This window comes from Mytilinidion resinicola (assembly GCF_010093595.1).
Source record: "Mytilinidion resinicola strain CBS 304.34 unplaced genomic scaffold BDZ99scaffold_3, whole genome shotgun sequence".
Lineage (NCBI taxonomy): Eukaryota > Fungi > Ascomycota > Dothideomycetes > Mytilinidiales > Mytilinidiaceae > Mytilinidion > Mytilinidion resinicola.
Genome location: NW_022985439.1, coordinates 169,918 through 195,411, shown reverse-complemented (window position 1 = coordinate 195,411; position 25,494 = coordinate 169,918). Strand labels below are relative to the sequence as shown.

The window sequence follows — 25,494 nt, the reverse complement described above, 5'->3', positions numbered from 1 at the left end:
CGTGGGTGGACTTGATAGTGTGGGTGGTAGACGGGGTGTATGATAGACGGGGTGTATGCGGTTGATTGATATCAAAGTTACACTCAGAGAGCTTCTTTTATACCTTGATGCATCCAGCTGCCCTGGTCAGACAAACGTACTCTTTTGTCTCCATGGAATGGTGAATGTCGACTGCTGTCTATACCTTTCATTTACTCGCGAAGCTCTAGTTGGTGAAACAGCTGAGCTCTAGGCATCACGTTCAAGTGAACTAGCAGGTCTAGCAAGTGTAATGTTTGATTACAAAGTACGCAATTAGATTGTTCGTGACGCAAGAGTGAAGGATGGATGCCATAAGGAGGGAAGTCAAGTAACAAAGCCGTGAGAAAGCGAATCAGCATACGAGAGAGGAGGGAAAGCAGATGCGAAGAAGACAGACGGGAGACGAAAGAAGGAAAGGGGGTAGCCAATATCCTTTCCTTGCACAAAGAAGTCTATCCAAACCTAGACACCAATTGATTGTAGTTTGCTTGCTGCAGCCCTATGTCCAAATACATAGGACCATCTATCAATATCTTGAGAAAAGCATCAGAAGTCTGACGACTAGCATGTAAGCTTCATTTATGAACGCGATCTGCACCTCTCCTGAGGTATAAGATCTTACTCCACTGCGACGGCTTCTTGCTTCCTTCAAAGACCCGAGTAGACCATGAGCGTGGAAGAGATCAAGACGTGATTGGAAAATATGTCATGGGCCGCGTTGACGGGGCGGATCACACCAAGAATGGCAAAAGGACTATGAAGCTGTGGTTGTGGATCAAGCCCATTGTCCGCCAAGTTGAATTATTCGGGGCTGGGTTCGAGCAATCCGTGATCAACGCTGCCTATGGTGCGGGCCTAGTGGTGACTTAAATGAGCAGAGATTTGGGCCCGTGTGGCTAGGAGCGTGCTTGAATCTTCCTTGATGATGCGATCCTCTATTCCGCTCTTTCTCTGAAGTTCAGCTCCAATGACTGCAATTTAGCGCCCGCCTCCGAGAGTGGTGGGCTCTAAAGGAGTAACGCGGTCTTGGGTATCATCTATTCTCGCTGCTTAGGGCTAGCACAATGTTTGGTTGGTTCCTCTAGACCACAGATACCATTACGCGCGAGGCAGCCTGGTTCTGGATACTCGTCGCAGCAACAACATAGCACTTGGTTGTTTTTGGTTCGAACACTGGCCAGAGCCATAGTGAGCTTTTGTGTGTTTGGTTGATGTCTCGGTTCTATTGATTTGCAGGCAGTAGCATCTGAACATTGGTGGGACGCGAACATTATGTACATGAAAGCCCTCTTTACTACCAGCAGTAATTGCTGTAGGTGATTGTCATAATGCAACAGGTTCCTCCCTCCTCTGAGGGAACTGAGGACCGTGAAGGGTAAGTTTTATAGCCCTTGGCGCTGGCTTTACATGACCAGTATATTATTGGTTTCACCGTGAAACATCCTCGTGGAGATAAATGGCCATGTGAAATTTGAGTAAAAAGAATTTAGAGGATAACGTAAAACGTAACGTATTCCACAAGCGAGCCGTCCACCCAAGCGAGCCGTCCACTTCATCACGAAAACGCGACGCGTCAACTTCCAACCACCATGCGTCGACAACACAACGTGCAATCAATACAAAATGAAGGTCGAATATGCATGGCTATTGCAGCAATCAATCGGCAGCAATTTACAAGCGAACGGCGCGCTATTACAACATATGACGTCCCCAGAAGCACACTTCGAGATCGACGCGCTGGAACAACCCCACGACGCGATTCTGAGCCTAATTCGAAGAAGCTTTCAAAGCTAGAGGAATCAGTTATCACTCAACATATACTCGACCTGGATTTGCGAGGATTTCCGCCTAGCTTGTATGCTGTACGAGAGATGGCCAACAAATTGCTTGCTGAGCGCGCCGCCGGCCAAGTTGGCAAGAACTGGCCAGAGAACTTTGTCAAGCGAACACCTGAGCTCAAAACACAATTCAATCGAAAGTACGACCGTCAAAGAGCTCTATGCGAGGATCCAAAAGCTATTAGCGATTGGTTTGAGCTTGTGCGCAATACAAAAGCAAAGTATGGCATCCTGGATAAAGATACACACAACTTCGATGAAGCCGGCTTCCAAATGGGTGTCATCTCAACAGGCGTAGTTGTAACACGCTCTGAGCGCCGTAATCGTCCAAAATCTGTGCAGCCAGGCAATCGCGAATGGACAACAATAATCCAAGGTGTTAATGCCTGTGGATGGGCTATTCCACCATTTATTATCTTTGCAGGCTTATACCACCTTTCTGCATGGTACGAGGGCAACAATATACCACCAGATTGGGTTATAGCAGTAAGCGATAATGGCTGGACAACAAATGAGCTTAGTATTACCTGGCTACACCATTTCAATGCGCATACAAAAGATCGCACGATAGGCACGCACCGGCTGCTGATTATTGATGGCCACAAGAGCCATATCTCGCTCGAATTCCAACAGATTTGCAAGGAGAATAATATCATTACTCTCTGTATGCCAGCGCATTCATCGCACCTGCTACAGCCGCTTGATGTTGGCTGCTTTGCGCCAATGAAAAAGGCGTATAGGCGCCAAATTGAGGACTTGGTGCGCCACCATATCAACCATATCACCAAGCTAGAGTTCCTGCCAGCATTCAAAGCAGCTTTCTACAGCTCAATCACAAAGAGCAACATTTGCGCAGGCTTTCGAGGCGCAGGCCTTGTACCACTTGATCCAGAAGCAGTGCTATTAAAGCTTGATGTTAGGCTCCGTACGCCGTCGCCTCCGCCTGCCGCCGTGGAGGCTCCATGGGAATCAAAAACACCAAGCAACGCTCTTGAGCTAGGCTCTCAATCAGCTTTGATTCGTGAGCGCATTCAAATGCATCAAAATAGCTCGCCTACAGCCATTCTTGACTCGCTTGATAGCCTCTCCAAAGGTGCTGAAAGCATGATGCATCAAGCTGCGCTGCTGCGCGATACCGTTACCAGCCTTCAAAAGGCAAATGAAGCCGCCACAAAGCGCAAGGCGCGCAAAAAAAAGCGCATTCAGAGGGAAGGAACTCTGATAATGGAAGCAGGCTCTCAAATAGCTGCTCAACGGCTCGAGAAGGACGCTCAAAGCAAAAAGCAGCAAGGTGGAGCAGGCTCTGATGGAATCGTGCGGCGCTGTGGGCGCTGCGGCGAGTCAGGGCACAACATTCGTACGTGCAAAAACGATGCAGAGGTTGCTGCAGATCAGGCTACAAGTTGTATATAGTTAATATCTATTGGCGTTGTGGAGCAATTAACGTTTGAGGCAGGTTTTCATGATGAAGTGGACGGCTCGCTTGGGTGGACGGCTCGCTTGTGGAATACGTTACAGGAAGCTGCATATTTAAGGTTTTCTGTTAGAGCAGATAAAAGTCTGCAAATGTGCCTCGGTAGCTTTCTAATCATAACGTGACGAAACGTCGAGCCAGGGTGTCGTTCAACTTTTTTCCCCATTTCAAACACCATTTCACCACCTCGTCTTCTGTACCTCAAAATCTTCCTCCAAAAGCTTCCCCTGAGAGCTATCTCCTACCATAACTTTGTAACTCCCCGCTTCCATCACTCAAGCATCTCTAACCTCATCCCACCAACTACACGCATACCGCAAACTCATCTCGACCTTCACAACCTCACGCTTCCCCTCCTCCACCGCTGCCTTCTTGAATCCTCTCAGCTCCTTCACCGGCCTCTCAATCCTAGGCTCAAGCTGCTGCACGTAAACTTGCACCACTTCTTCCCCCTCCCTGTCGCCCGTGTTGCGTACTTTGACCTCAACATCTAGCACATCCGCCGCTTCATCAATAACCACCCTTAGTTCACCCATAGAGAATGTGGTATAAGAAAGTCCGTGCCCAAATACCCACCTCACCTCCCTTTGTATCTTCTCGTACCACCGATACCCCACGTACACATCCTCCCCATACAACACCCGCCCCCTCTCACTCCTGAAACTTAAATACGCGGGATTGTCTTCCACGCGCAAGGGGTAGGAGAGAGGAAGCTTACCAGAGGGGTTTGTGTCGTCGAAGATAGCCGAGGCAAGCGCGGTGCCGGCCTCGTTGCCGCCATACCAGGCTTACAATATCGCAGTGGCGGCGGGGGCCCAAGGGGTGCTGACGGGGGTGCTGGATTGGAGGACCACTGTAGTATTAGGGTTCGAGGCACAGATAGCAGAGATGAGGGCGTCCAAATGAGGTGGGTGGTCTGAGGTGGGTATTAACAGGTATATCTGAGGGGAAGAGGGGGGAGCGGAAGGGGAGAGTTCTTCGGATGCTGCTTGAACTATAGGGAAGTTGACACTAGAAGCGTCTTGTGGGTGTAATGGGTTTTTACGTACCTATATTCGCACGGTCGAAGCCTTCGGATTCGATGTCGGACTACGGTTCAGGTCAGTTTCGTATAGAAACGGTTCGAGGGAGAGGGGAGAAGCTTACGTTCAGTCCACGCAAAGAACCACCTGGTCAGCTGACTTTGCTAGCTCGATCGCTTTCTGCAGTTCCACCTCTGGATCTATCTTTTGGAAACCACCGAAGTTGATCCCACCGCCGTTCATCGGCGCCACACCGGCCGTGAGTTTATAGTTTGACGTTGGTGCCGAGCCGAACTGAACTAAAATACGGTGCTTCCTGTCCGCCTTCAGTTCAACTGTTCCTCTTTCTTCGACGGTTCCGGAATCGAAGAAGCTGACCCCTCTTCGTTGGTTGTTCAGATTATCAACTACGAGCTTCCCGTCTACAAAGAGTTGTGAGGTGCCCCGGACAGCAATCCCAAACTCCCAAGTCCCATCCTCCTCTGGCTCAAGCGTCCCCTCTAGGTCCACGTAAAAAAGGTCACCGTCGATGTCTGGATGGCTCCAATCCGCTAGAAAAGCGAAGGTGTTTCAATCATTAGTTCCTCTAGCACCTCCCTACCTTTGGCCATTGGAGACTCGCGGTAGAAGCGCATTGTGCACCCTTTCCCCCCATTTGACGTTTTAAGCCGGCCACCGAGTTGAGTCAAGGTAACAAATGCTGCAGAGCCAAGCGCATAGTGGACAGACCCATTGGCGATGGCTTTGATAGCGTCATAGGGCGTCGTAGTGTAGTAGTGGCGGAAATTTGCGGAGCCTCCACCAGAATAGGGGGCATGTTTTGCGTTGGGGCCTATGACGGCAATCTGTTTACAAGCAAGTCGGCGTTCATTTGCTTCAAGATGCAGCGAAGTAACTCCTTACAGTTTTGTCTTTGCTGAACGGCAAGACGTTGTTCTCGTTCTTCAGGAGAACGATAGATGATTCCGCAACTCTCCGGAGCAATGCGGCAGTCTCTGGTGTGTCTAACTTTCCTTCTGGTGCATTTTCAGGCACACCAGATGCTATCCCTAGGTTTACGAGGTTGAGGACGTTCCGTACGGATTTGTCGACTTCGTGTGTGCTCAACTTCTGGCCGTTGATGGCGATCATGAGTTGCTTTCCACGCACTGATTGAATTAGCTCTCATTGTCCCACACATTTGGATACGAGGATCCAAACGTCGCGGCGGCCCAGGCATCTCCAGATCTAATTCTGCCTTCACAGTTTCCGACGCCGAGTACACCCCAAACCTACCCCCTGTTAGCCATCACCCCTTCCTCTTATCTGCGACCGTCAAACTCACCAATCACTCATGACGCACCCGTCAAACCCCCACTCCGTCCTCGAAATATCCGTGACCAGCTTCTTAGTCTCACTCGCATGCAGCCCATTGACCTTGTTATACGCCGTCATGACCGCCTTAGGCTTTGCCTCCCTCTGAACAATCTGGAATGGCTTTAGGTAGATCTGTCGTATCGTTCTTTCCGTGACGATGGCATTGACACCCATGCGCTCGTGTTCTTGGTCATTGCAAACGTACTGCTTGATGGTCGTTGCGACGCCTTTGGATTGCATGCCCTGTATTACCGCGGCGGCAATGGTGCCGGAGAGGGTGGGGTCTTCTGAGAAGCTTCAATAATGAGTAAATCTCCTGGCTTGGTGGCTTGGAAATAACTCATAAAAGAGTAACACTTACCTCTCACAACCCCGTCCCCCCAAAGGACTCCGCTGAATATTGACCGTCGGACCAAGCAGCACGTGGGCTCCCTTGGCTCTCACCTCCTCCCCCATCAGCCCGCCAGCTTTCCGCATGAGATCGATATCCCATGTCGCGCCCATCGCCGTTCCGCAGGGGAAGCAAGCTGCCGGTACTCCGTTGAAGAAGCGGGTCCCGCGGGCGCCGTTTGGGCCGTCAGTTGTTCGGATTGCGGGGATGCTTAGACGGGGGATTGCTTTTGTGTGCCAGAAGTCCGTTCGTACGATCGGTGTGATTAGGAAGAGGAGTAAAGGAGAAGGAAGGAAGGTGGTGTGATTACCGGAGAGAAGCTCAATTTTCTCTGTGATGGTGAGCGCGTCTAGAGCCCTTTCGATGTCAAGAGGTTTCATCTTGGGAGTTTGAGGAGACGGGATTGACGATTTGAGAACCATCGGAGCGAAATGATCAGAGATGTATAGTTTTGAAAAGTAGCAAATACGCAGCAAGAAGCTCTTTAAGTTTGGAGTTGAAAAAAAGCAAATCGATCTTCCTAACTTTGTATTTCTAGACACATGACCTCCCTTACGTTTCTGTTCGTCTTACCATCTCGTTCCATTCACGGCAGAAGCTCGGGTCGACGTGGGGTCTCACCCCATGCTGCATACCGCATACCCCAGCTAACTAACTATCGCGGAATGCTGAGTAAATAGCGTCTGATTTCTTCGGTTCCACCACGGTAGAACTGCGGGATCGTCAAACGTGCAAGGTCGGACGGACCAGATTATGGGTGCTCGGGCCGGGAACGTTTGATTCGTTGACGGGCATTCATTTTCGGAATTTCGGTCGTAGATCTCTGGCCTGTTAGAAGACTTGCCGAGGACTTGTACTGTGAGACTCCGGAGCTTTGCACGTCCTTCGTTAATCATGGTATGCCGAAGCTCTGCCATAGGCTTGCTAGTTCGGGTTCGTCATGCCGTGATCGCTGATCTCCGAAGTGCCTGTATCCCAATACGATAGATGACCAGGAATTCGGAGGGATTGAACGAGGCCTAGAACGCGTGTATCGTTTCAGATCATCGCACCGTATTAACTGGCAGAGTTACCTTCCATTCTCTAGACTGTAGTGAGCCAAGCAACTTACCCACTTCCGGGGAGACCCAACGCCAATTTTCTGCACTGACAGGATATTCGAAGGCTGTGCGGCATGCCAGATGAGCCCCAGCCTCGCGAGTATTCAAAATCTAATCAATATGTTCGCAGAAAGATCCTCATGATCGAGCACAAAGGAATCATCTTGACTGGAAAATACCTGGCGCTTTTCTCAGGCATGAGTACAAAGGGTAATGAAAAGGAGGCGCATTCGTGACTGTCGTCTCTACTTCAATATCGCCACCCGAGGTCTGAGCCAATGACAGAGGGATTTTCCAAGTATATCGACTCTTTGATTTTCTTCTCGAGATTCGCGAGGGAGCTAATTTAGTAGAGTTTAGAAGCTAACTAAACAGCAGAACTACAGCAGCGTGAACCGCGACCCTCTCCAATCGACTGGGTTAGGGGTGATGAGGCAAAAAGGTCGAAGGGGGACAAATGCCTTGTACCAATATTGGACGTGGGTTCAGGCGGCGGGTCGAAGGCGATGAGGAGAGGATGGTGTCAGTCTCGCCCATTGGTGTTGTTATGTTTCGCCGCATCTTGGTCTAGTGTATAATGCTGGCAGAGAGATGGATGTGCCGTCCTGAAGATGGATGGGAGATGGTGGAAAGACGCGAAGACGTTACTCTAAGGGGACGCGCTGCACTAACCAGATTAAGATACATTCGTTAGAGTTTTAATCCCTTCGTAAGTCATTTGCACTGTGGCTGCAAACGCATGGGCCATTTTGGGACCGTGATTAGGAGGCTGCTGTGCACAGGCACGATTTCAGCCAACCACAAGTTTTTCCAGAGCCAAGTTGAGCTAAGTTGAGCCAACAGGAGGCCGTCGTCGCTAGGGCGCCAGCTTTTAAAAAGGCTTAAAAACGTTGACTCCCAAAGGGATTTGTAACAATCCCACCGAGTCCTGATAGATATTAGTGTACCTGTAGAATAGGCGAACTATCGAGATTGCGTCTAGACTAGCTGAGGTAAGCGTTCTGTGCCCGACCCCGACCACCCCAAAGATTTCATCCTTACCACTCCCATCTCCCCGAATAGCCCACTAACCAGCCCGACCGTTCTGAAAGCTCTGGTTCTGCGGATCTAGAAATCCACGATCCGCCAGGAAAGTGTTGGATAATGTATCACAACCGGTATGCAGCACTTGTAATGGAAGTATACAACTGCGGTTTCGGCGTCGGCTTGTCTCACTCCGCGTCCACAATGTCATTCTTCTCAAGCACTCTTCCAGTCTCTTCATTTATTTCTCCCTATCCTCTTACTTGTCCTCTTACTCGTCAATTCGTGCTGAGACGAATGCTAACTAGGGGCTGCAGTGCACCATATTCGAACGTTGCCGTACTTGCATCAAGAGTTCGGGCCGAACCTGTCCAAAGTGTTACATTTAGCGACTAAGATTTAGTAAGCCGTAACCTCGCACGACTCAAAGGGACTCTTTCGCGCCCAGGCAAATTATTCGCCCCGACTTGCTTTCCACTCCATTACCCCGAATCTCACATCTGGTCAGCCACTGTCCTTTTGGTGTTGCAACTCTCGCCAAACTTGCTTCTAGCTTTGATCAACCAACACGACAAGGATGGAAGGCCCCGCAGAGGGCGGCGCCACAGGGCCACAATTGCCCCAAGACAACCGAGTAAAGCCAACTGTGGCATGTCTACGGTGTCGGGACCAGAAACTCAAATGCAATCGCGAGCTGCCGTGCTGTGTGCGATGTCGTAAACAGAGAGCTGCCTGTAGTTACCCGCCACCACCAAATAGGAAGCGCACTGCGCAAAAGACAAGTCAGGCAAGGGCATCGCTGTCGAGTGGTGTAGAGCATGTCCACCCCTCGGACTCTTCTGCTGCAGCACAACCAGGAAAGAGGCAGCGCATTAGCATTGACGCCGAAGGGCACCGTATTCCCAACTCTGAAGACACCAAAGCCGCTGAATTGCCTTCTACGGAATTCGGGACACTTCTTTGGGAAGTCTACTTCAATCGAGTCTATAATGCCACACTGTTGTTCCATAAAAGTATAGCCTTTCAGCTCTATATGGACGATCGTATACCAGACTACCTCCTTCGCGCCATCTTTGCACATGCAGCAATCTTCTTGCAGCAGGTTGACTCGCCATACAAACAGTACATCAAGATATTTCCGGTGCATACGCTTTTCGAAAAGTCTTGGTCATGGGCGCGTGCCGCAAGTCGGGAAGTGCTCTCTCTTGTCGATGAACCCACTGGGATAAGGGTACAAGCTCTTCAGGTTTTGCAAACTTACTATTTCTCGCAGGGAGATATCCAGCGTGCCACCGTTCATGCATCTCTAGCTTATCGACTAGTTCAGCTCCTGGGTTTTGATCGGTTGCACGAAGATGTTGCGTCCCATTCAACGAACAGCAATATGAAGTTCGAACGCGAGATGAGAAGACGAAGCTTTTGGGCAGCTTGGTGCAGCTTTTGTATTGGTAGTGATCAATCGGATACCTCCAGAGCATGTGAGAGAGTTATAGGCTTGCCGCTACCGGCAAAGTTTGAGAGAGGAGGGTTACTACAAAGTGTAGAGCTCAAGCTGAGTCAGAAGATGGAAGCCGACTGGACACTGAGTACTGACTCTTTACCGAATCAAGGAATGGTTGGACCTTCGTCGTGTTCATTGATGGCAGAACTGGTCAAGGTTTTGGGTGTTTGGTAAGTTCATTTTACTCCCAATTCTTCGAATCCGTGACATAAGTCTACCTTTGCTGCCTCTCAAGAAAGGAACGTTTCCATGATTGCAAGGCCAGCTATAATCTAATTTACACAGGACTAAAGTCCAGGCTTTCATCTCCGACTTTTCAAAGCGCTCAGACTTTCAACGATCAGTTGAATTTTACAAATTAGTTGAGCTCTTCGATCCTATCGAACACTCTATCGGCCTACCCCTCACAGATCTCTGCTCTCGAGCAGAATTTTACGATGAGAGCCCTGAGCTCCTCGCCTCCGTCTGCTCCATGTATTACCTGAGTCGACTTATCATGTACGCCTCCATGGTCCCGATCCTCTCGCGTCGTCCTGTGGAATCATCAGTTTTACGAGAATTGGTTCGGAAGAGCGCCGATCTGGTGCTCCAGCAGGCAATCAAATTCGCGGAGCTTCTTCAACTCTTTGTCGCACAAAATCTAGATATGACAAGATTGTCGCCCATTAGCGGCTATGGAGCTTTCGTGGCAGGGAGTGTGTTTTTGGTACGTTTATCGCAGCTAAATATGCCACACCCGTCTCAGTGCTTCTACTTTATGATAACCAGCTACGACTACCCTCCAGTCTCGCGCACGCTAATCATACCTCCGTTACTGTAGGCGTTTAAGAGTATGATGCTGTCCGCTCGGCCTTTGGACCCACCGGTGCAAGTTCCTGGGCCGGATTCAGAGGAGATCAAGACAATTCAGACGGTATTGGAAATTTTGAGCATTTACTGGAGACCATTACGAAGACTGGTACGTCTCGCTGCTACCCTGTGACCCAAAGCTAGTCATACTTTGGCCTCTGCCTTAATGTGTATGTCCAAGGCTAACACGGAGAAGGTAATCAAGCTCAACAAAGCGATCGGCGCTAGCCAGCCACATGACGCAGACTTGATCGCCTCTCCTACATATTCTTGGAGCACAAGTCGCCCTTGTTACTGTTTCGCAGGTCAGTCAATCCAGGGCTTGGATCCGCACGAGAACCACACAGAATCTTATGCAACATTTTCGGGGCATCAAGCCATTTCACAGGCAAGAGCAGCTACAGAAAGAGCTGCTTCACGGGCAGCTGATTCTGGATGTCAGTCCGCGTCGGTTGAAACTTCCCTTGTCTACAGCGATGAAAGAGGCTACTCTGACGCAGAGTGGTGGAACACTGCGCCCACGATTGATGTGTGGGAATGGCCTGTCTCTTTGGTCATGTAACCACGAGAGATCGTATGCAGGGTCAGAGGTCCCCAAGCCCTCGACAGGTCCCCAAGTCCTCAACGGTTCGCCGGTATACAATCAAATTTAAGAAACTTGATATCGACTATCTCTGAAGAACCTTAAATATCGATTATGTGATAGGGAGTCGAATATGGCAAACGACATCTGCCACGGTTGGAACTTCTTTTGACCATCACGTGCAAGTCACGTGTGTGTCGGGGGATTGAGCACGGCTTCGAAGGTTTGCACTCCAGGCTTTTCAATGACGAGGGTTAGTAGTTGATATGCAAAGGAGCGGCGTGGAAGGGATACTGTGACAGCCAGATCATGATCACAATTGAGAAGTAAATCGCTAGAGGGTTCATGCAAGGACCTAGATGATCTAATTCTCAAATGGAACTCGCAAGGGCAGCAGCTAGAGACACAGAGACGATTCATAACACGCGATTGCAAGATTGTTAAGATGTAGGTCTTATCATAACTTCGGTTACAAGAGCGAAAAAGGAATGTCAAAACAGCAGCAAACCCCTAAACAACATCTGGAAAATCACAACTTCGCCTGCTTCGCCATCCTGTCCAGCTTGAAGATCCTAGGATTATTCCTGTCCCGACCAACACACATGTTCCAGTTCCCATTGACCGCCGACCTCTCATGGGTCATGAAATACAGCCTGTAATCCCCGTCCACCGCCTCCCAGCCCGTCCATGATAAGAGAGAGAGGTCTTGAGGAAGGTGAGACTATATACAAGTGGTGCTGTGCGCCTGCCGTAGCCCTCACCGCTACTCCCTAACAATCAGTGAATCCAGGATTGTTGCGCAACTGGTCTAGCACCTCGCCTCGCCAATGATCGAACGTCTGTGCCTGCGTTGGCTTGATGGTGACGCCTGTCCCAGTACAGATCTGGTTGAGAACATGTACGTTTCTAACCCAACCGTGCTCCTGTTCGCAGGTTGAAGGTGATCTGTCGTCGCCGTTCCTACGAACCACCGCGGCATTTCGGCATGGATAGTAGGAAATGCAAGCGTGGTTCATGGTGCTTTTTCCTGAAGCATGGACATACATCTTCCTCTTACCATCGCTCCATATGCCCGTTGCAACGAGGTGGCCGTTAATATGCGGACCTGGATCGGGAATGCTGCTGAGATGGGTCGGTGTTTCGTCATTTGGATCGTTGGTGGATTGGCTGGTCTGAGGAGGGTTGGAAGTGGCCATTGGATCTGAGGTCGCCATGGCTTGCTGCGTGCTTCTCGTGTCGGTAGAAATCCGATGCGGCGAGGAACTATCAAGACGGAAACGGCGGATTATATATCTAGAATCTTACAGTGACATACATGCATAGGCCTTGGAACATGAAACTAGAGTGCTCTACAAAGAACTATAGTCTAGCTAGAGATGAGTCAAGCTCGCCTAGTAAGCAAGACAGCAAACAAAGGCATGCAAGCGCTCTTTGAGGGAGTGCCCTTTGAGGAGAAACATGTATCGGTCCCATGGAGTCACAGACTGCAAGTTACTGCTCCTAGTCCGACGAGGCTTAGCAGTGACCGAGCACCACGCCGTTCAAGGCCCTCCACTTGACTACCAGCAGTATGCACTGATGGACATCGGCCGGCTGTCATATAACAGCGACAGGACGTCGCAGGTACCCTACAATAATTTCTGTTAACTGAGCTTCGAAAGAGAAGAGTCATGAAAACTCTGCATCGCTTCAAAGTGGCTGTACTGAAGAGAGGCAGGAGTGCACCGGGCAGATGAATACTAGCCATCTGCCGTACGGTCTCGATTCGTCCCGGCATACCGCGTCGATCCGATGACAGAATCCACTGCTTGGAGCTCTCTTCTTGTGTACGATGCCACGAGGTGTTTGATAGCGTGGAAGAGTTGTAGGATTACACTATTGACACAACGATTGCTTCCCCGAGGGCTCGCATGTTGTTGTTGTGTAAGGAAAGACACGCGGCGCTTTGGTTTCATTTTCCATATTGTCCGTGTAACCCCTCTTTCAAGAGTCTCATATAAACGTTCGATCATTGTTCTCGCTACTGGCTGAGAACGATCAGGAGGAGAAGAAAGGAACGTTTCACGCCCTGACGCTAGCATTCAAGCGAGAGTGGGGCATCTCAACACCACTGCCAGGCTTGCACCAGCCTTTACCCTCGTGCCCAATGCTTCACTCCCTCACAACAAGCTACAAACTTGCTCTAGGTTCTTCTCTGCTCATTTTTCTCCCTATCCTCATTTCTCGTGCGCTCGTCTCTCCAAGCTCCGAGATGTCTCCGCCGCCCTCCCCTTCTTCCGTAGCTTCTTCTCTCCTCGTCTCAAGAGGACTGCACCTCCAATCGCTCAAAGTCATTCAATCTCTATGGGCTGGATACGGAGAAATCTGCCATATGACCGCCTCGCCAAATTCATCCCCAAACTCCTCCGCCAAAACCTCGCGATCGGCATCCACCACGAATTCCAACGGTTCCACACCTCAGGAAATCCAATCCTTCATCCTAAAACTAATCACCCCTCCACCGACCAAATCCAATGACGAGGGCCACCTGCGGAAGATTCTCAGCTACCAAGTCGAGCAGTACTTCTATTCCGAGCTAGCCCCGCTTCTCCCTCCCTCTGTCCCCGTAGCTAGCTGCGTTGCAAGCATAAACCAGCACCATGCCGACGGCACCTCTACGACAGCCATGCTTCTCAGCGATCTCCGCCAACGGTATCCAGTCGCAGGCGACAAGCGAGCGCAGCTAGCAGCCACCCAAGTCCACGCCGCGCTTGACTGGCTATCCGGCTTCCACGGCTTCTGGTGGCCGCGGGCGAAAGCCATGGATCGGCGATCATTCGTCCGTCCACCGCTCGAAGAGATCAAGTTAACCGCGGAAGATGGGAGGGAGAAGAGCGTGTGGCTGAACGGAGGCTACACCTACCTTGCGACGCGGCGGAAGGAGTACGACGACCTCGCCTCCGACTACGAGTCGGAATGGACCGGGGCATTGACAAAGCCGCTCGAGGACGCCATATCGCTGTCCGAAGTTGTCGCTGATCTCCTAGGCCCGAGGGAGCAGGGCTGGGGCCGGACAGAAGCGTATCAGACGTTGATACATGGAGATGTGAAGAGCGAGAATCTGTTTACCAGCACCTCTGGCGAAGAAGTCGCGTTCTACGATTTCCAGTATGTTGGTCTCGGGCTTGGCGTCTGCGATTTGGCGAAGCTGTTCACTTGCTCTGTTCCGCTGCACCTCCTGGTGTCATATCTGGACGCACCGCTGGGACGGGAACTGGCTATGCAGCCCGGAGAGAAGGCACTACTGGAACGATATCTGGCTCGGTTGAAAGCCGTGAGCCAGAAAGAGTATGATTGGAGCGTTTTTGTAAGGCATTGGGAGACCGCGCTTGTGGATTGGTTGCGCTTCCAGGCGAGCTGGGGGTTCTGGGGGAATACGGAGTGGTTGGAAGCGAGGGTGCGATGGATTTTGACGGACGGGAGATGGGGAGAGGAGGTTGTTGGGGATTGGAAACATGGTCAACGTACCGAGGCAGTCTAGAGCCGCTTTTGACGGCACTATCGCTATGCGAGCCTCACCGCTTTCGCCAGAATTAGCTGTGTTCATTCCAAGGATACCGTGTAGAGCCTTCTTATTGGTGCTACCTATGTTGTCGGCGTGCCATGTAGGTCCGCTTCACCGGCCTAGAGGTCCTCAATCAACGCTAACAAGAGAAGCACCAGCCAATGACGCCCATGGTTCACATAACACTTAGGAGATAAGTATGTCTTAGCTTTTCTGGGTACAACCTGCACGGACCTTTGAAGCTGGAGTCTATGAGCGAGAAGCGGTGGGACAGCAGTAAGAACGCGGAGAAACCAATGAAGACGAACGAAGATTTATGAGGGAGAGCTGACATTATGCAATGATGCCAAGACAGGCAGGTCGTACTACGAGAACAAGGGAACAATATACTAAGTTTAGTATAGGATCCTTAAGTTAGGGGGAATTTACAGTCCTTCTATATGTTACTATGATATGGGTAAGTAAGCACCTATAACAATGGCTTCTAGCCTTAATTATATATGATAACACTAATTGAAGTAATAGCATATTGCTTTAGTAAAGGCCAGACAGCCCTCTAGCTATCATAGGGGGTCTTCGACTACTTAAAGCCTTTAATTGCCGCCTATATTGAGGCTAAGATTATTGAAACTAAAAAAAATATCTTACAATCCTTACCGTGAAGCCAAGATGGACACGGTAGGGCAATGAAGGCCCAGGGAACCGCGTAATCTGGCCCTTAATGTCTCCGCACATTGCTTGTTCTGTAGACATAGTAGATATATGGTTTAGATTAGTGTATCTATGACGCACTCTCCAGCTCTTGTACCCACTTCTCAGCCTCCTGGGCAAGGTCTGGCTCATACAGCCACCGCAGCTCTCCACCATCGCCTCTCGTGAGCGACTGGTCGCCCCAAAAGGCCCCAGGCGGGAGCTTAGCACGCTCTGCTTCAGGCAAGCGCTTTGCATTCATCTGCTTGGTAAGATCGAGAACTTTATCGATCCTCGCCTGCCGATAAGACTGCCATCGTGCAGCAGCCTTGTCCAGCGGCACGTTCTCGGACAGCCTGGAGAGGAGGGTAGCCAAACTACGGACATCCTCAAAAGCTTGGTTTGCGCCCTGGCCAGCCGTTGGAGGAATGGCGTGAGCGGCGTCCCCGACCAGGATAATTCTCTTGGATCCGGACAACCACGATGCTAAAGGCGGGATGCCGTAGAAGGCCCAAAAGCCCATGCGGTCCACCAGCGTGGCCTCCAAAGCTGACTGCACCACATCCGGCCAGTCTTGCTTATTCTCCTGAAGCATGTCGTACAACTTCTGCTTGTCGTTGCGCAGTTGTTCCCATCCTGCTTGGTCCAGTTCGGCAAACCGTCGCTGTGAGCCGATGAAAAGTTCAGAGCCGTCAGGCTTCTGTGGCACCAGCAGGAATGCACCCGACTTGGCCATGACAGTCGCCGGCAGATGATAGCCCTCGGGAATACGAAGCTGCGATCGCTCCACGACGCTATTAATGCCCATGAATCCTGCGTACATCGGCTTTACCTGGGGCAGAAAGGCCTTACGCACGGCCGAGTGGATTCCATCTGCGCCAATGACCAGGGGAGCCAGTGCGGTGCGGCCGTTGTCAAACGCGAACTCAACCTGGGCCGGGCCATCGGCGGTGACGGTGGTCAGCTTGCTGTTGAAGAGGACGGGGATTTGACGCTCTTGTAGCATTGCCTTCATTTCGTCGAGGAGCTCTTTGCGCATAATGCGGATGGCTGAGTAGCCGTATATACTTTCTGAACCAAAGTAGTACTCGTCTGTGGTGCTGTCCTGACCATCCGTGAAAGCGAGCACATCGAAGCGGAAGGAGCGGTCGCGAATTCGCTGATAGACGCCGACACTATCGAGCACGCGAAGGGCATTGGGGGACAACATGATGCCGCCCCCTTGATCATAGTCCTCCGAGCGGGACTCGTAGACGGTGGACGGAATGTGCAAGTCATGCAGCGCGAGAGCGAGTGTCAGCCCCTGTTGGGGCGGGAGCATCAGCGACAAGGCCACAAGGCCGCAACGGTGATGAGCGGGGCTGCGTAGGTACGTACCGCAAGGCCGCCGCCGATGATGGCGACATGGGCGGGAGGCGTCGTGAGTGTCATAGTGAAGTGGGAACTGGAATGGAAAGGGATGCCGGGAGATTGTCGTACTTGAAGATGCAAGAGACTTTAGAACACAGCGCAGCGAAGGGTGGGGTCGCGGAGTACGTATTCTTAGCCAGCTGGCCTACGGAGTATGGTACGGCTAGCTCGGCTACCTTGATATAGAACACGGTCCTATACTTAGCCCTCACAGTTCTACGGTACGGCTTAGTAAGCCTCCACACACACAGAGTATATATACGGCGTACGTAGCCTGGATAGATGCTCATTCAATACATCACTTACCTCGTTCAATGCATTGTTTCACCTCCATCCTCAACGCTGCCTACGCACATTGATAACATGTCTCGATAGCCAAAATCACGATTGAGCGACAATCCTGTGTGATTATTCCGATCACGTGATAACAAAATGGAGGACAAAAGATGTCGATTTTGTGTAGGAATCTAGCTAGGCTATATACACGTAGGGAGGGCCCGTGCGGCCCTAAATATTGACTAGATCTATAGTAGGAAGGCCTCCTAGTATAGATCTACACATCACGTGTATAGAAACCTATACATCACGTGTCTAGCCATCACGTGCCCGTATATCAGCCGGACGCTGAGAATTCCACACCTAACCCCACTCTTGCTCCCTAAGGCACATTGATACATGTCTAAATAGCAAAATTACGATTGCGTTGCGTCTAAGTAAAAGGGAAAAGCTAAATTTCATGCGCTTATTAAAGATGAAGAATTCCAGTATCCTCAAGCTCATTGAAAAAAGTTGCCGGGCCCATGTGAAACGGTTTGATCCCCTGTGACACACCCCACAAAAATCGCCATTTGTCCAGTTTCGTTGCAAAGACGCTGCGCTGTAGAACCGTGACAGCCTCCATCCAGGCGGGCATCCACCCAAGAGATTCCCAATCGATCAAAGTAACCTCGTAATCGATCCCATTGACGCCCTGGACGGGCCGAACCATGATGTTTTCGAGCTTGAGATCGAGGTGAGTAAGGGTTGGTTCGTGCCCAGCACATTCCGTTAAGGTGTGTTTAAAGTTGGTTAATCCCAGTCGCTGGACAGGAGTAAAGTCTGGTGACGTCGGCTCACAGACAGCTGCGCAACCCGTAGCGGCGGTAAACATGGCTGAAATGAAGTCCTCATAGGTGTCGTACGGGCCGCACATATCCTTGCGGGTAACGCAGACAACAGGAAAGCCAGGCATCCAGCCTTGGTGCATAACTCGGCCATAATATCCTGGAGATGGCGGTGGAATGGACCGGAGCAGTTGTAGTTGCTCCGCAATCTTTGCGCAGATCTTGTCCTTGTCTTCCGGGTCTAGTGCCACATACTTGTCGTGGTCGAGATGACCGCCTTCTATATACTCCATTACTAGGTAGTGGTATACGATATCCTCGCACATAGGGTGGTTTAATGGATTTCCTCCTTGTTGGCTAAAGGCCGCATAAACCTTGGGCGTGCGAACCTGCGAGTGCTGGTTTAGAAACAAAATGTTTTCGGCCTCCTGTAATATCTCCGGGTTGGGGGAGAACTTGACAACATATTCGGCACCAACTCGAAATACAGGTCTTAGACCGTTTCTATCGGAGATAACGTTACCCATTTCACCCGCCCGTTTGATGTCCTCGATTGTAGGTAAAGGCGCAGGAAGTATAGGGGCTTGGTATGGAAACTCTGTTTTTACCCATTTCTCCAGTGGTGGAAATGGAGGATCAGAATCAAGAACCTCAAGAAAGTAGTCAAGAGGGTCATCAATGCCAAAAAGCCTTCGGCAAACATCCTTTTTAGATTCCATATAAGGTTCCATGTTGTCGAACGTAATAAAGATAATTATTGTGGGATAGGAAGCGTTGCTGTGGGATAGGAAGTGTTGCTGTGGGATAGGAAGTGTTGCTGTAGGATAGGAAGTGTTGTTGCGGGACAGGAAGTGTACGAGAGAGGCTTTATATACCTTATCTTAAACTTAGTTCACATCGCCAATATTAAAAGAAGCTTTCTTTAATCCAGCAGTAATATCACGCCTCGCATTAAGAGCGGAGAAGGCGCTTTGTTGTTAAGACAAAGAGCTCGAGTCAAACGCTGAACGCCACTATTTCTTGAGTCCATTGTTGTGTCAGCTATCAATGCGGAATGAGCTTGATAAAGCCTAAAATGAAAATTGAACAATGGGGCCGGGAATAGTTGTTAAGACAAAGACTTCGAGTCAAATGCTGAACGCCACAATCCCTTGAATCCGCTTTCGTCGTTCCCGCCATCGAACCTTTCCAGCGTCACGTGCATATCACGTGTTTCTGTAGAGCGGATAAGGCGTCCTTTATACGCGCATTTTGATTTTGCGTTGCCTGGCTTCCTGCATATCGTCCTTTCCGAGGTATAGTAGAAGATAGGACATGACGTTAAACAGACCGCACCGATAGCTACTTTCACAACCTGATGCAGCTACCATATGAATAAAACATCTGTCCAACGACTATAAACCCTCCAATTGCAGGAGCCGCATATGCAAATAACCACACCCATCGCATACTCGTAAAGATGAAGTTATAGCTCGCTACTTCACTGAGGTCATCAAACTTGATATTGCTGTGCTTTCTAGCCTGCCGGGACCTTAGCAAGCTGGGGATCGAAGGGAGCGAACCAGCGGTGGGACCGATGTATATCCCAAGAGCTAACCACAGCATGGTCCACACCCGCTGAGCTTTGGTGCTAGAACGGGCTCTGAAATGAGACAGGGCGCCAATGATGATTATCGGGATAGAACCAATCGCGATGCAGATAGCAAATTTCTGCAAGGCGGAGATCAACCCCTTTGAACTGAATCCAATTTTTCCTGGCTCTATTACACCCTCTTCCATTCCTGGTAGGATGCCTAGTGGTGCGATCCTGGTGTAGTTGTTGCAAGCAGGGATTCGACAAACAACCTTTGCCTCTTCGTTGACGCTTCATCGCCGTCGGCCTCCTCAGACTTGGAGGCAGCTTCCTCGGACTTGAAGGCAACTTCAGAAGGAACGGTTTGTTCGGCGGCTGTGGGAGACTTTACATCTTCGACCTGTGCTTCTTTAAGCTCAGATGGCGGATTTCGATTCTTCCAACTCTTCTCCCGTATCGGCTAGAATACACGGCTTAAGGTCATTGCGTGGTTTTGGAATACCATCGGAGTTCACCAGCACCTCGAAGGAGCCAGCGAGAAGATTTGAGCGATGTATCTGGGCTACATTGGGAACATGTCCTGGGTGGTGAGCTCACCAACCATGCCGTCATAGTGCGCCCCTGGCCTGTTAGCAGCCTCATTGAGGATATCCGACCTTACGAGATACATCGATGGATCTTCCGGGCTGGCTAAACTACCGACGAGATTTACCAGACCCATGACAGCGTACAACTTTTCCCTTCCTCTTTACTGTCCCTCCGTTACTGCTTCTAGCTTCATCTCATCAATTCCGAAAATCCAGGCATACTATTAGCCCCCCCTAATATCCCACATCGAGCTTCTCCAGCGGCCTATTTTGCAGCAGGAAGGTAATACATGTACACAAGAGATCGTCTTGAATTGTCCTACCAACCAAAGCCGGCCGTCTATGGCCAATTTATACAATGCTAGATACGTTGGCCGAGAGCTTCTTCTCCAATTCCCCCAACGCGCCCATTCCAGCCCATTATCTGAGAGTCCCAAGGCGAAAAAACCCTCCCGCCCCAAATAAGACCTGACCAAATCCTCAAAAAGAACGCAAGCCCTAGGTATCCCCACCTCGCCGAAACGCCCCGTTCCATGCATCATGCCATGATATTGAGGTCATAAGAAAAGCCCGCCAGATCCCAGAGAAACGCCTGTAGGTGAAGTTCGCACGCTGCTCGCCCGCTCAGTCGTTTTCATCGAATTACACCCCAGCTGTCCATCCCGCCTAGACCGCCTGTCCGCTCCTTCTTTTTGAATGCGTTCCAGAACCGGAGAGTCTCGTCGCCGGCGCCTGTGACGATGACTTGGCCGTCCGGGCTCATGGCGAGGTAGAGGACACGGTAGGTGTGGCCGGTTAAGGAAACCACTTGCTGCATGCTCGGGTACTTCCAGACGATGATCTGGTTTTGGCTGTAGCCGTGCGTGGAGACAATCTCGTTGCTGTTGCGCGACCATGCCAAGTTACACACCTGACTGCCCGTGTCCAAGCTGCTGAGGAGATTTGCAGGAGCAGATGGCGAAGTTGGTAGACTTGCTGGATTGGACGCCGCCGCCGCGGCAGCTGCAGCCGCGAGGGAGGCGGAGGAGGGTCCATGGGGAGAGATGAGGGTGTTCCAGAACTTGATCGTCCGGTCAGCAGTACCACCACCGCTTGCAAGGAGGCCGCGCTGGTGAGGACTCCAGGAAATTGCCTTGACAGCGGCGATGTGCTCGCTCCACTTGAAGGTTGGCTCTGCGTTTAGTTTCTCCCAGACCATGAGCTTGTTGTCGTTGCCGCCACTCGCCAATTGGCCGTCTTCCGAGTTCCATTTTAGACCACAGACTTCTTGTTTGTGGCCGACGAGTTTGCGTAGCCATTGATCTGGCTGTCGTACGTCGCGGTGGTAAATTAGGCGATCGCGGGAGCCTGACGTGAGGATGTGCTCGTTCCATGCAAGGGCCCCTACTCGGCCTGTGTGACCTGTCATGGTTCGTAGCCGACGCTGTGAAATTGCGTCCCAGATCTGCACGAAGCCTTTATGCGTTCCAATCGCAATATGCGAACCCTGTTTCGAGTATTAGCATGTGATTCTGGATATTTTCGAGGCTGAGTGCCAACTTGCCCTCTGAATCCAGTTGACACTTGTCACAGTGTCATCTGGAAGTTCGCAGAGTTTCGTCACGCGGCCAGATGTCGAGTTCCACATATACACACAGGATCCCAATCCAACGCCCAGGATGTTTTGACTTCCCCAATCTACGAGATTCAGGTAGAAATCGTCAGCTAGATCTGGTGCATCCAATACCTTGTATGGAACTTTGGCGACCGCTCGCGGAGTCTTCCTCGGGCTCAGCAGCATGGTCTGGCTGCTATATTTGACGGGGGATAAGCTGTATATCTCGGACCTAGCGTTGAGATTGGGACCGTGTCTGCTTTGTGGAGTCCGGGACGGCGTTGGTTGGCCAGAGTAGCTGTGCCGTGGTGATGCATATGAGAAGAGGTTCTTGTGTGGGGTCGAGGGAGTCAATGCGGGGGCCGGGTGCATTGAAGTTGACCTCGTAGGTGGGGTATGAGATCTAGTAGGGTCATGGAAAGTGGTTCGCTCGGTTGGAGAGAGATTATGTGGCATTGACTGAGGTACTGTCTGTTCGAACATCTCGGACCGCAATAGGGTCGAGTACGTCTTGTTCGCTTCCTCAGCTGCATTGCTCATTAGCTAAATTCTCCCACGGAAGCAGGAATATGCATACTTCTCTGAAAGTGTAACTCATGATGAGGCGTTCTTTTGGCTGAACGCGATGGTGTCGCTGGTGAAGCCTCGTCGTGGAGCAGACTGAAGCTCGCCTGGAGGTCTTGCCCGGACCTGTTGGGTATGAATCTGTCAAGTTGTCAGTACGCATGCTTCAGGTGAAGGTGCCTCGTCCCCCGTAGGGCTCTGTCCCGGTGCCGGCCTATATATCCTATTCACTAACCTGTCTCCGTAGACTCGCTGCCGCTTCCTGCTCGGGCTAGCATTGGGCGTCCGTTCTCGCACCCTGCCTGCTTGGTCGAATTGCTCTAAAGCCTTGCTCAGCGCAGCAGGGTCCACGGGTTCCGACCCCCTGTCGTGGTTGTGCGGTGCGAAGCCGTTGTGGTGTCGCTTGTGGCTGGCGGTGGGGGGTGTCTTCGACTCGGGCGGGGAGATGAGGGTAGGCGTGCGCACTTCATCAGCAAACGGCTCTGTTGATGCCGCTGGCACATGGGTGCGCAGCTCGGAGTCTGCCATGATGGCGGTGGGCGGGATTGCGCTGGTGGAGCGGCCAGCTTCCGCGGACGTCTATCTGGGAGAGTCGAGCAGCGGGTGAAGCTTGCACAGCGCACGCAATTGGAACACGGAGAGTCGAGGAAGGCGAGTGCAGCGCGTGGCACCGACGGGCGAGGGGGGCGGGCAAATGTATCGACTGTCCAAGAGGTCGGGAGGAGGTCGGGGTGGTGCAGCCAGATAGCGGCGCGCAGCAGTTGTCGAGGGGCGTCTATCAGGTGCTGTGCAGCTGCATGGCCCGGCGTCGCGGTGGAGATGGCGGAGGGGTGCGGGTCGAGTGAGGTGGGAGGGTGGTGAGTGATAGGGACACCGGTGCCAATGTTTTGGGGTTGCGGGTTGCGATGGCCGCTAACGGGGCCGTTGGCAACGTGACGGGGCTGGAGCAACAGGACCAGCCGGCGCTGCAGTGAGGGATGGCGATAGATAGCGATGGGGTTACTTCGTAGATAGCAAGAGGCAAGAGGGCGAGCGAGAGGCAACCTGAGGCACGCAACGAGTGTCTGGATGCCGGGCAGTCGTCGCCGTGTCGCCCGTCGCCGTGTCGCCCGTCGCCGTGGTTTGTTGTGGTCTCGACGGCCCGCACGCGTCTCCCCATGTACGCAGTATGAAACGTCTCTTGGCTGTGCTGGGGCCTTCAACTGCCCGGCGACGGGTGACGGCGCGGGCTCAGCGAACCGCCTCCAGCCTCCTCCAAGACACACTACTGCCGCAAAGGCCGGACAACGGGTCACAGAGCGTCGTGCGCCTATCCTATGCTGAGCATCCGCGCCTCTCGAACCAAGCTGCCCGTCTCCCCGACCACCACCTGCACTGCTTACTCCCTCTGCTCGCGTGCCATGGCCACTACTGCTCCCTCATTGAAGAGCGCCGAGGACTTCCTGTCCTTTGTGAATGCCTCTCCGACCCGTGAGCATCTATGTGCACACGGCCCCTAGAACACCAAGCTTACAACTTCAGCCTTCCACGCCGTCAAGTCTGCAAAGCTGCGCCTGGAAAAAGCTGGGTTCAAGCCTATAAAGGTTTGTGCCACACCGTCAGATCATAGATCGAGCCACCCCCAGCGTCCCCTCACAGCCGCACAGCTCCATCGTCGAATGAGAGTCCCCTACAACAATGATACGACGTCCATCCCTCCACCCTCCACTCAACCCTTGCGACCTGCAAGGCCAGCTTGGCAGCCTCGTCCTATGGATACAAGTAGTCTCACGTTCCAGAGCTGACCCTGTCTGTTGCAGGAACGCGATTCTTGGGCCTCCAAGCTGCAGCCCGGCGAGAAGTACTATCTCACCCGCAATGCCTCCTCCATCGTGGCCTTTGCCATTGGCAACAAGTGGAAGGCTGGAAACCCCATAGGCATCATCGGAGCCCACACCGACTCCCCATGTCTCCGCATCAAGCCGGTCTCGAAGCGCCAGAGCGATGGCTTCCTGCAAGTGGCCTGTGAGACGTATGGTGGAGGACTATGGCATACCTGGTTTGATCGGGATCTCAGCATCGCCGGACGTGCAATGGTGAAGACAAAGGACGGGTCGATTGAGCAGCGCCTGGTGAAGGTCGACAGGCCCATCCTGCGCATCCCCACCCTGGCTATCCATCTCGATCGCCAGGAGAACTTCCAGTTCAACAAAGAGACTCAGCTGTATCCCATTGCCGGTCTTGTAGCTGCCGAGATGAATAGGCAGGGCAAGACCGGCGACGAGAAGGAGGAACCCAAACCGGAACATGGTCCATTTGAGCCCCTTCAAACGCCCGCCGAGCGACACCACCCTTACATTGTCGACATTATTGCTGAAGAAGCCGGCGTGAAGCCTGCCGACATCTTGGACTTCGAAATGGTGCTCTACGATACCCAGAAGTCCGTCATCGGTGGGCTGAACAACGAGCTGATCTTCTCAGCCCGGTTGGACAACCTCGTCATGTCCTTTTGCAGTGTCCAAGGCCTGATTGCCTCCGTAGCGTCACCATCCGCTCTAGACAACGATTCCACAATCCGCCTCATTGCGCTATTCGACCACGAAGAGATTGGAAGCCAGACAGCCCAAGGCGCCGACTCCAATCTCCTCCCGGCTGTCATCCGCCGGCTGTCGGTCCTCCCTGCTTCTGACTCCAACTCGGACAAGTCATATGACAAAGTCGAGGCTGAATCTGCAACCGCGTATGAGCAGTCGCTATCGACGTCTTTCTTAATCTCCGCTGATATGGCGCATTCTGTTCACCCTAACTATCCTGCTAAATATGAGTCGGCTCATCGCCCAGAGATGAACAAAGGTACCGTTATCAAGATCAACGCCAATGCCCGCTATGCGACAAACTCTCCTGGCATTGTGCTCCTCCAGGAAGCAGCACGCCGGGCCAAGAAGACGTCCATTAGCAAGTCGTCGGCTTCACACGGCGTGCCGTTGCAGCTGTTCGTTGTCCGCAACGACTCATCTTGTGGAAGCACAATTGGGCCGATGCTGTCCGCAGCTCTGGGAGCCAGAACGTTGGATCTCGGCAACCCGCAGCTGAGCATGCACAGCATTCGCGAGACAGGGGGCGCGCACGATGTAGACCACGCGATCAATCTATTCGAGAGTTTCTTCGAGAATTTCCAAGAGCTTGAGGCACAGATTCTGGTGGATTGACTAGAGGTGTCTACATTATAGGGCATTGGCTGGCCGTAGTCCCATTTCTCATGCGAAGCATATAGATGTGTGCAGAAAATGCT

General features: G+C 51.8%; 8 protein-coding genes across 8 annotated transcripts; 3 read left to right on the top strand and 5 right to left on the bottom strand.

Annotated features, from left to right (window-relative positions):
• Positions 1-3,393: 3,393 nt before the first annotated feature.
• On the bottom strand, positions 3,394-6,482 carry BDZ99DRAFT_506048 (putative beta-glucosidase; the record flags this gene model as incomplete). Its single annotated transcript, XM_033724146.1, has 10 exons — positions 3,394-3,598; positions 3,638-4,100; positions 4,164-4,249; positions 4,383-4,422; positions 4,500-4,906; positions 4,957-5,200; positions 5,259-5,503; positions 5,556-5,626; positions 5,680-6,006; positions 6,073-6,482. 10 exons carry the CDS (start codon positions 6,480-6,482, stop codon positions 3,513-3,515), a joined length of 2,379 nt encoding a protein of 792 aa, XP_033581523.1. The 3' UTR covers positions 3,394-3,512.
• A 2,320-nt stretch (positions 6,483-8,802) lies between these two features.
• On the top strand, positions 8,803-11,137 carry BDZ99DRAFT_515346 (uncharacterized protein; the record flags this gene model as incomplete). Its single annotated transcript, XM_033724962.1, has 4 exons — positions 8,803-9,896; positions 10,012-10,432; positions 10,547-10,684; positions 10,772-11,137. The coding sequence occupies 4 exons, from the start codon at positions 8,803-8,805 to the stop codon at positions 11,135-11,137; spliced, it is 2,019 nt and encodes a 672-aa protein (XP_033581522.1).
• Positions 11,138-11,687: 550 nt separating this feature from the next.
• Positions 11,688-12,379, bottom strand: BDZ99DRAFT_566541 (uncharacterized protein; the record flags this gene model as incomplete). The annotated part of the gene is made up of 2 exons (XM_033727593.1): positions 11,934-12,379; positions 11,688-11,863 (listed from the first exon to the last, which is right to left on the bottom strand). Exons 1-2 carry the CDS (start codon positions 12,370-12,372, stop codon positions 11,688-11,690), a joined length of 615 nt encoding a protein of 204 aa, XP_033581521.1. The 5' UTR covers positions 12,373-12,379.
• A 747-nt stretch (positions 12,380-13,126) lies between these two features.
• On the top strand, positions 13,127-15,154 carry BDZ99DRAFT_180188 (uncharacterized protein). Its single transcript, XM_033713047.1, has 3 exons — positions 13,127-14,806; positions 14,861-14,899; positions 15,054-15,154. Exon 1 carries the CDS (start codon positions 13,305-13,307, stop codon positions 14,676-14,678), a length of 1,374 nt encoding a protein of 457 aa, XP_033581520.1. The 5' UTR covers positions 13,127-13,304; the 3' UTR covers positions 14,679-14,806; positions 14,861-14,899; positions 15,054-15,154.
• A 69-nt stretch (positions 15,155-15,223) lies between these two features.
• BDZ99DRAFT_458572 (kynurenine 3-monooxygenase) lies at positions 15,224-17,222 on the bottom strand. The gene is made up of 3 exons (XM_033718946.1): positions 17,109-17,222; positions 16,770-17,018; positions 15,224-16,695 (listed from the first exon to the last, which is right to left on the bottom strand). Exons 2-3 carry the CDS (start codon positions 16,821-16,823, stop codon positions 15,484-15,486), a joined length of 1,266 nt encoding a protein of 421 aa, XP_033581519.1. The 5' UTR covers positions 16,824-17,018; positions 17,109-17,222; the 3' UTR covers positions 15,224-15,483.
• BDZ99DRAFT_458570 (kinase-like protein) lies at positions 17,133-18,576 on the bottom strand. The gene has a single exon (XM_033718945.1). It carries the CDS (start codon positions 18,430-18,432, stop codon positions 17,548-17,550), a length of 885 nt encoding a protein of 294 aa, XP_033581518.1. The 5' UTR covers positions 18,433-18,576; the 3' UTR covers positions 17,133-17,547.
• A 2,123-nt stretch (positions 18,577-20,699) lies between these two features.
• BDZ99DRAFT_485243 (WD40 repeat-like protein) lies at positions 20,700-22,751 on the bottom strand (the record flags this gene model as incomplete). The annotated part of the gene is made up of 4 exons (XM_033722697.1): positions 20,700-21,551; positions 21,609-22,186; positions 22,237-22,364; positions 22,459-22,751. The coding sequence occupies 4 exons, from the start codon at positions 22,749-22,751 to the stop codon at positions 20,700-20,702; spliced, it is 1,851 nt and encodes a 616-aa protein (XP_033581517.1).
• Positions 22,752-23,623: 872 nt separating this feature from the next.
• On the top strand, positions 23,624-25,411 carry BDZ99DRAFT_471963 (peptidase M18, aminopeptidase I; the record flags this gene model as incomplete). The annotated part of the gene is made up of 3 exons (XM_033721753.1): positions 23,624-23,693; positions 23,745-23,806; positions 24,023-25,411. 3 exons carry the CDS (start codon positions 23,624-23,626, stop codon positions 25,409-25,411), a joined length of 1,521 nt encoding a protein of 506 aa, XP_033581516.1.
• Positions 25,412-25,494: the final 83 nt, after the last annotated feature.

Excerpts from the sequence above, each read along its gene's own strand:
- BDZ99DRAFT_180188 (XM_033713047.1), top strand. The coding sequence starts at position 13,305 with ATGCTTCACTCCCTCACAACAAGCTACAAACTTGCTCTAGGTTCTTCT.
- BDZ99DRAFT_458572 (XM_033718946.1), bottom strand. The coding sequence starts at position 16,823 with ATGACACTCACGACGCCTCCCGCCCATGTCGCCATCATCGGCGGCGGC. Across the intron at positions 16,696-16,769 it reads TCATCGGCGGCGGCCTTGCG|GGGCTGACACTCGCTCTCGC; the intron begins GTACGTACCTAC and ends CCGCCCCAACAG.
- BDZ99DRAFT_458570 (XM_033718945.1), bottom strand. The coding sequence starts at position 18,432 with ATGGGTAACGTTATCTCCGATAGAAACGGTCTAAGACCTGTATTTCGA.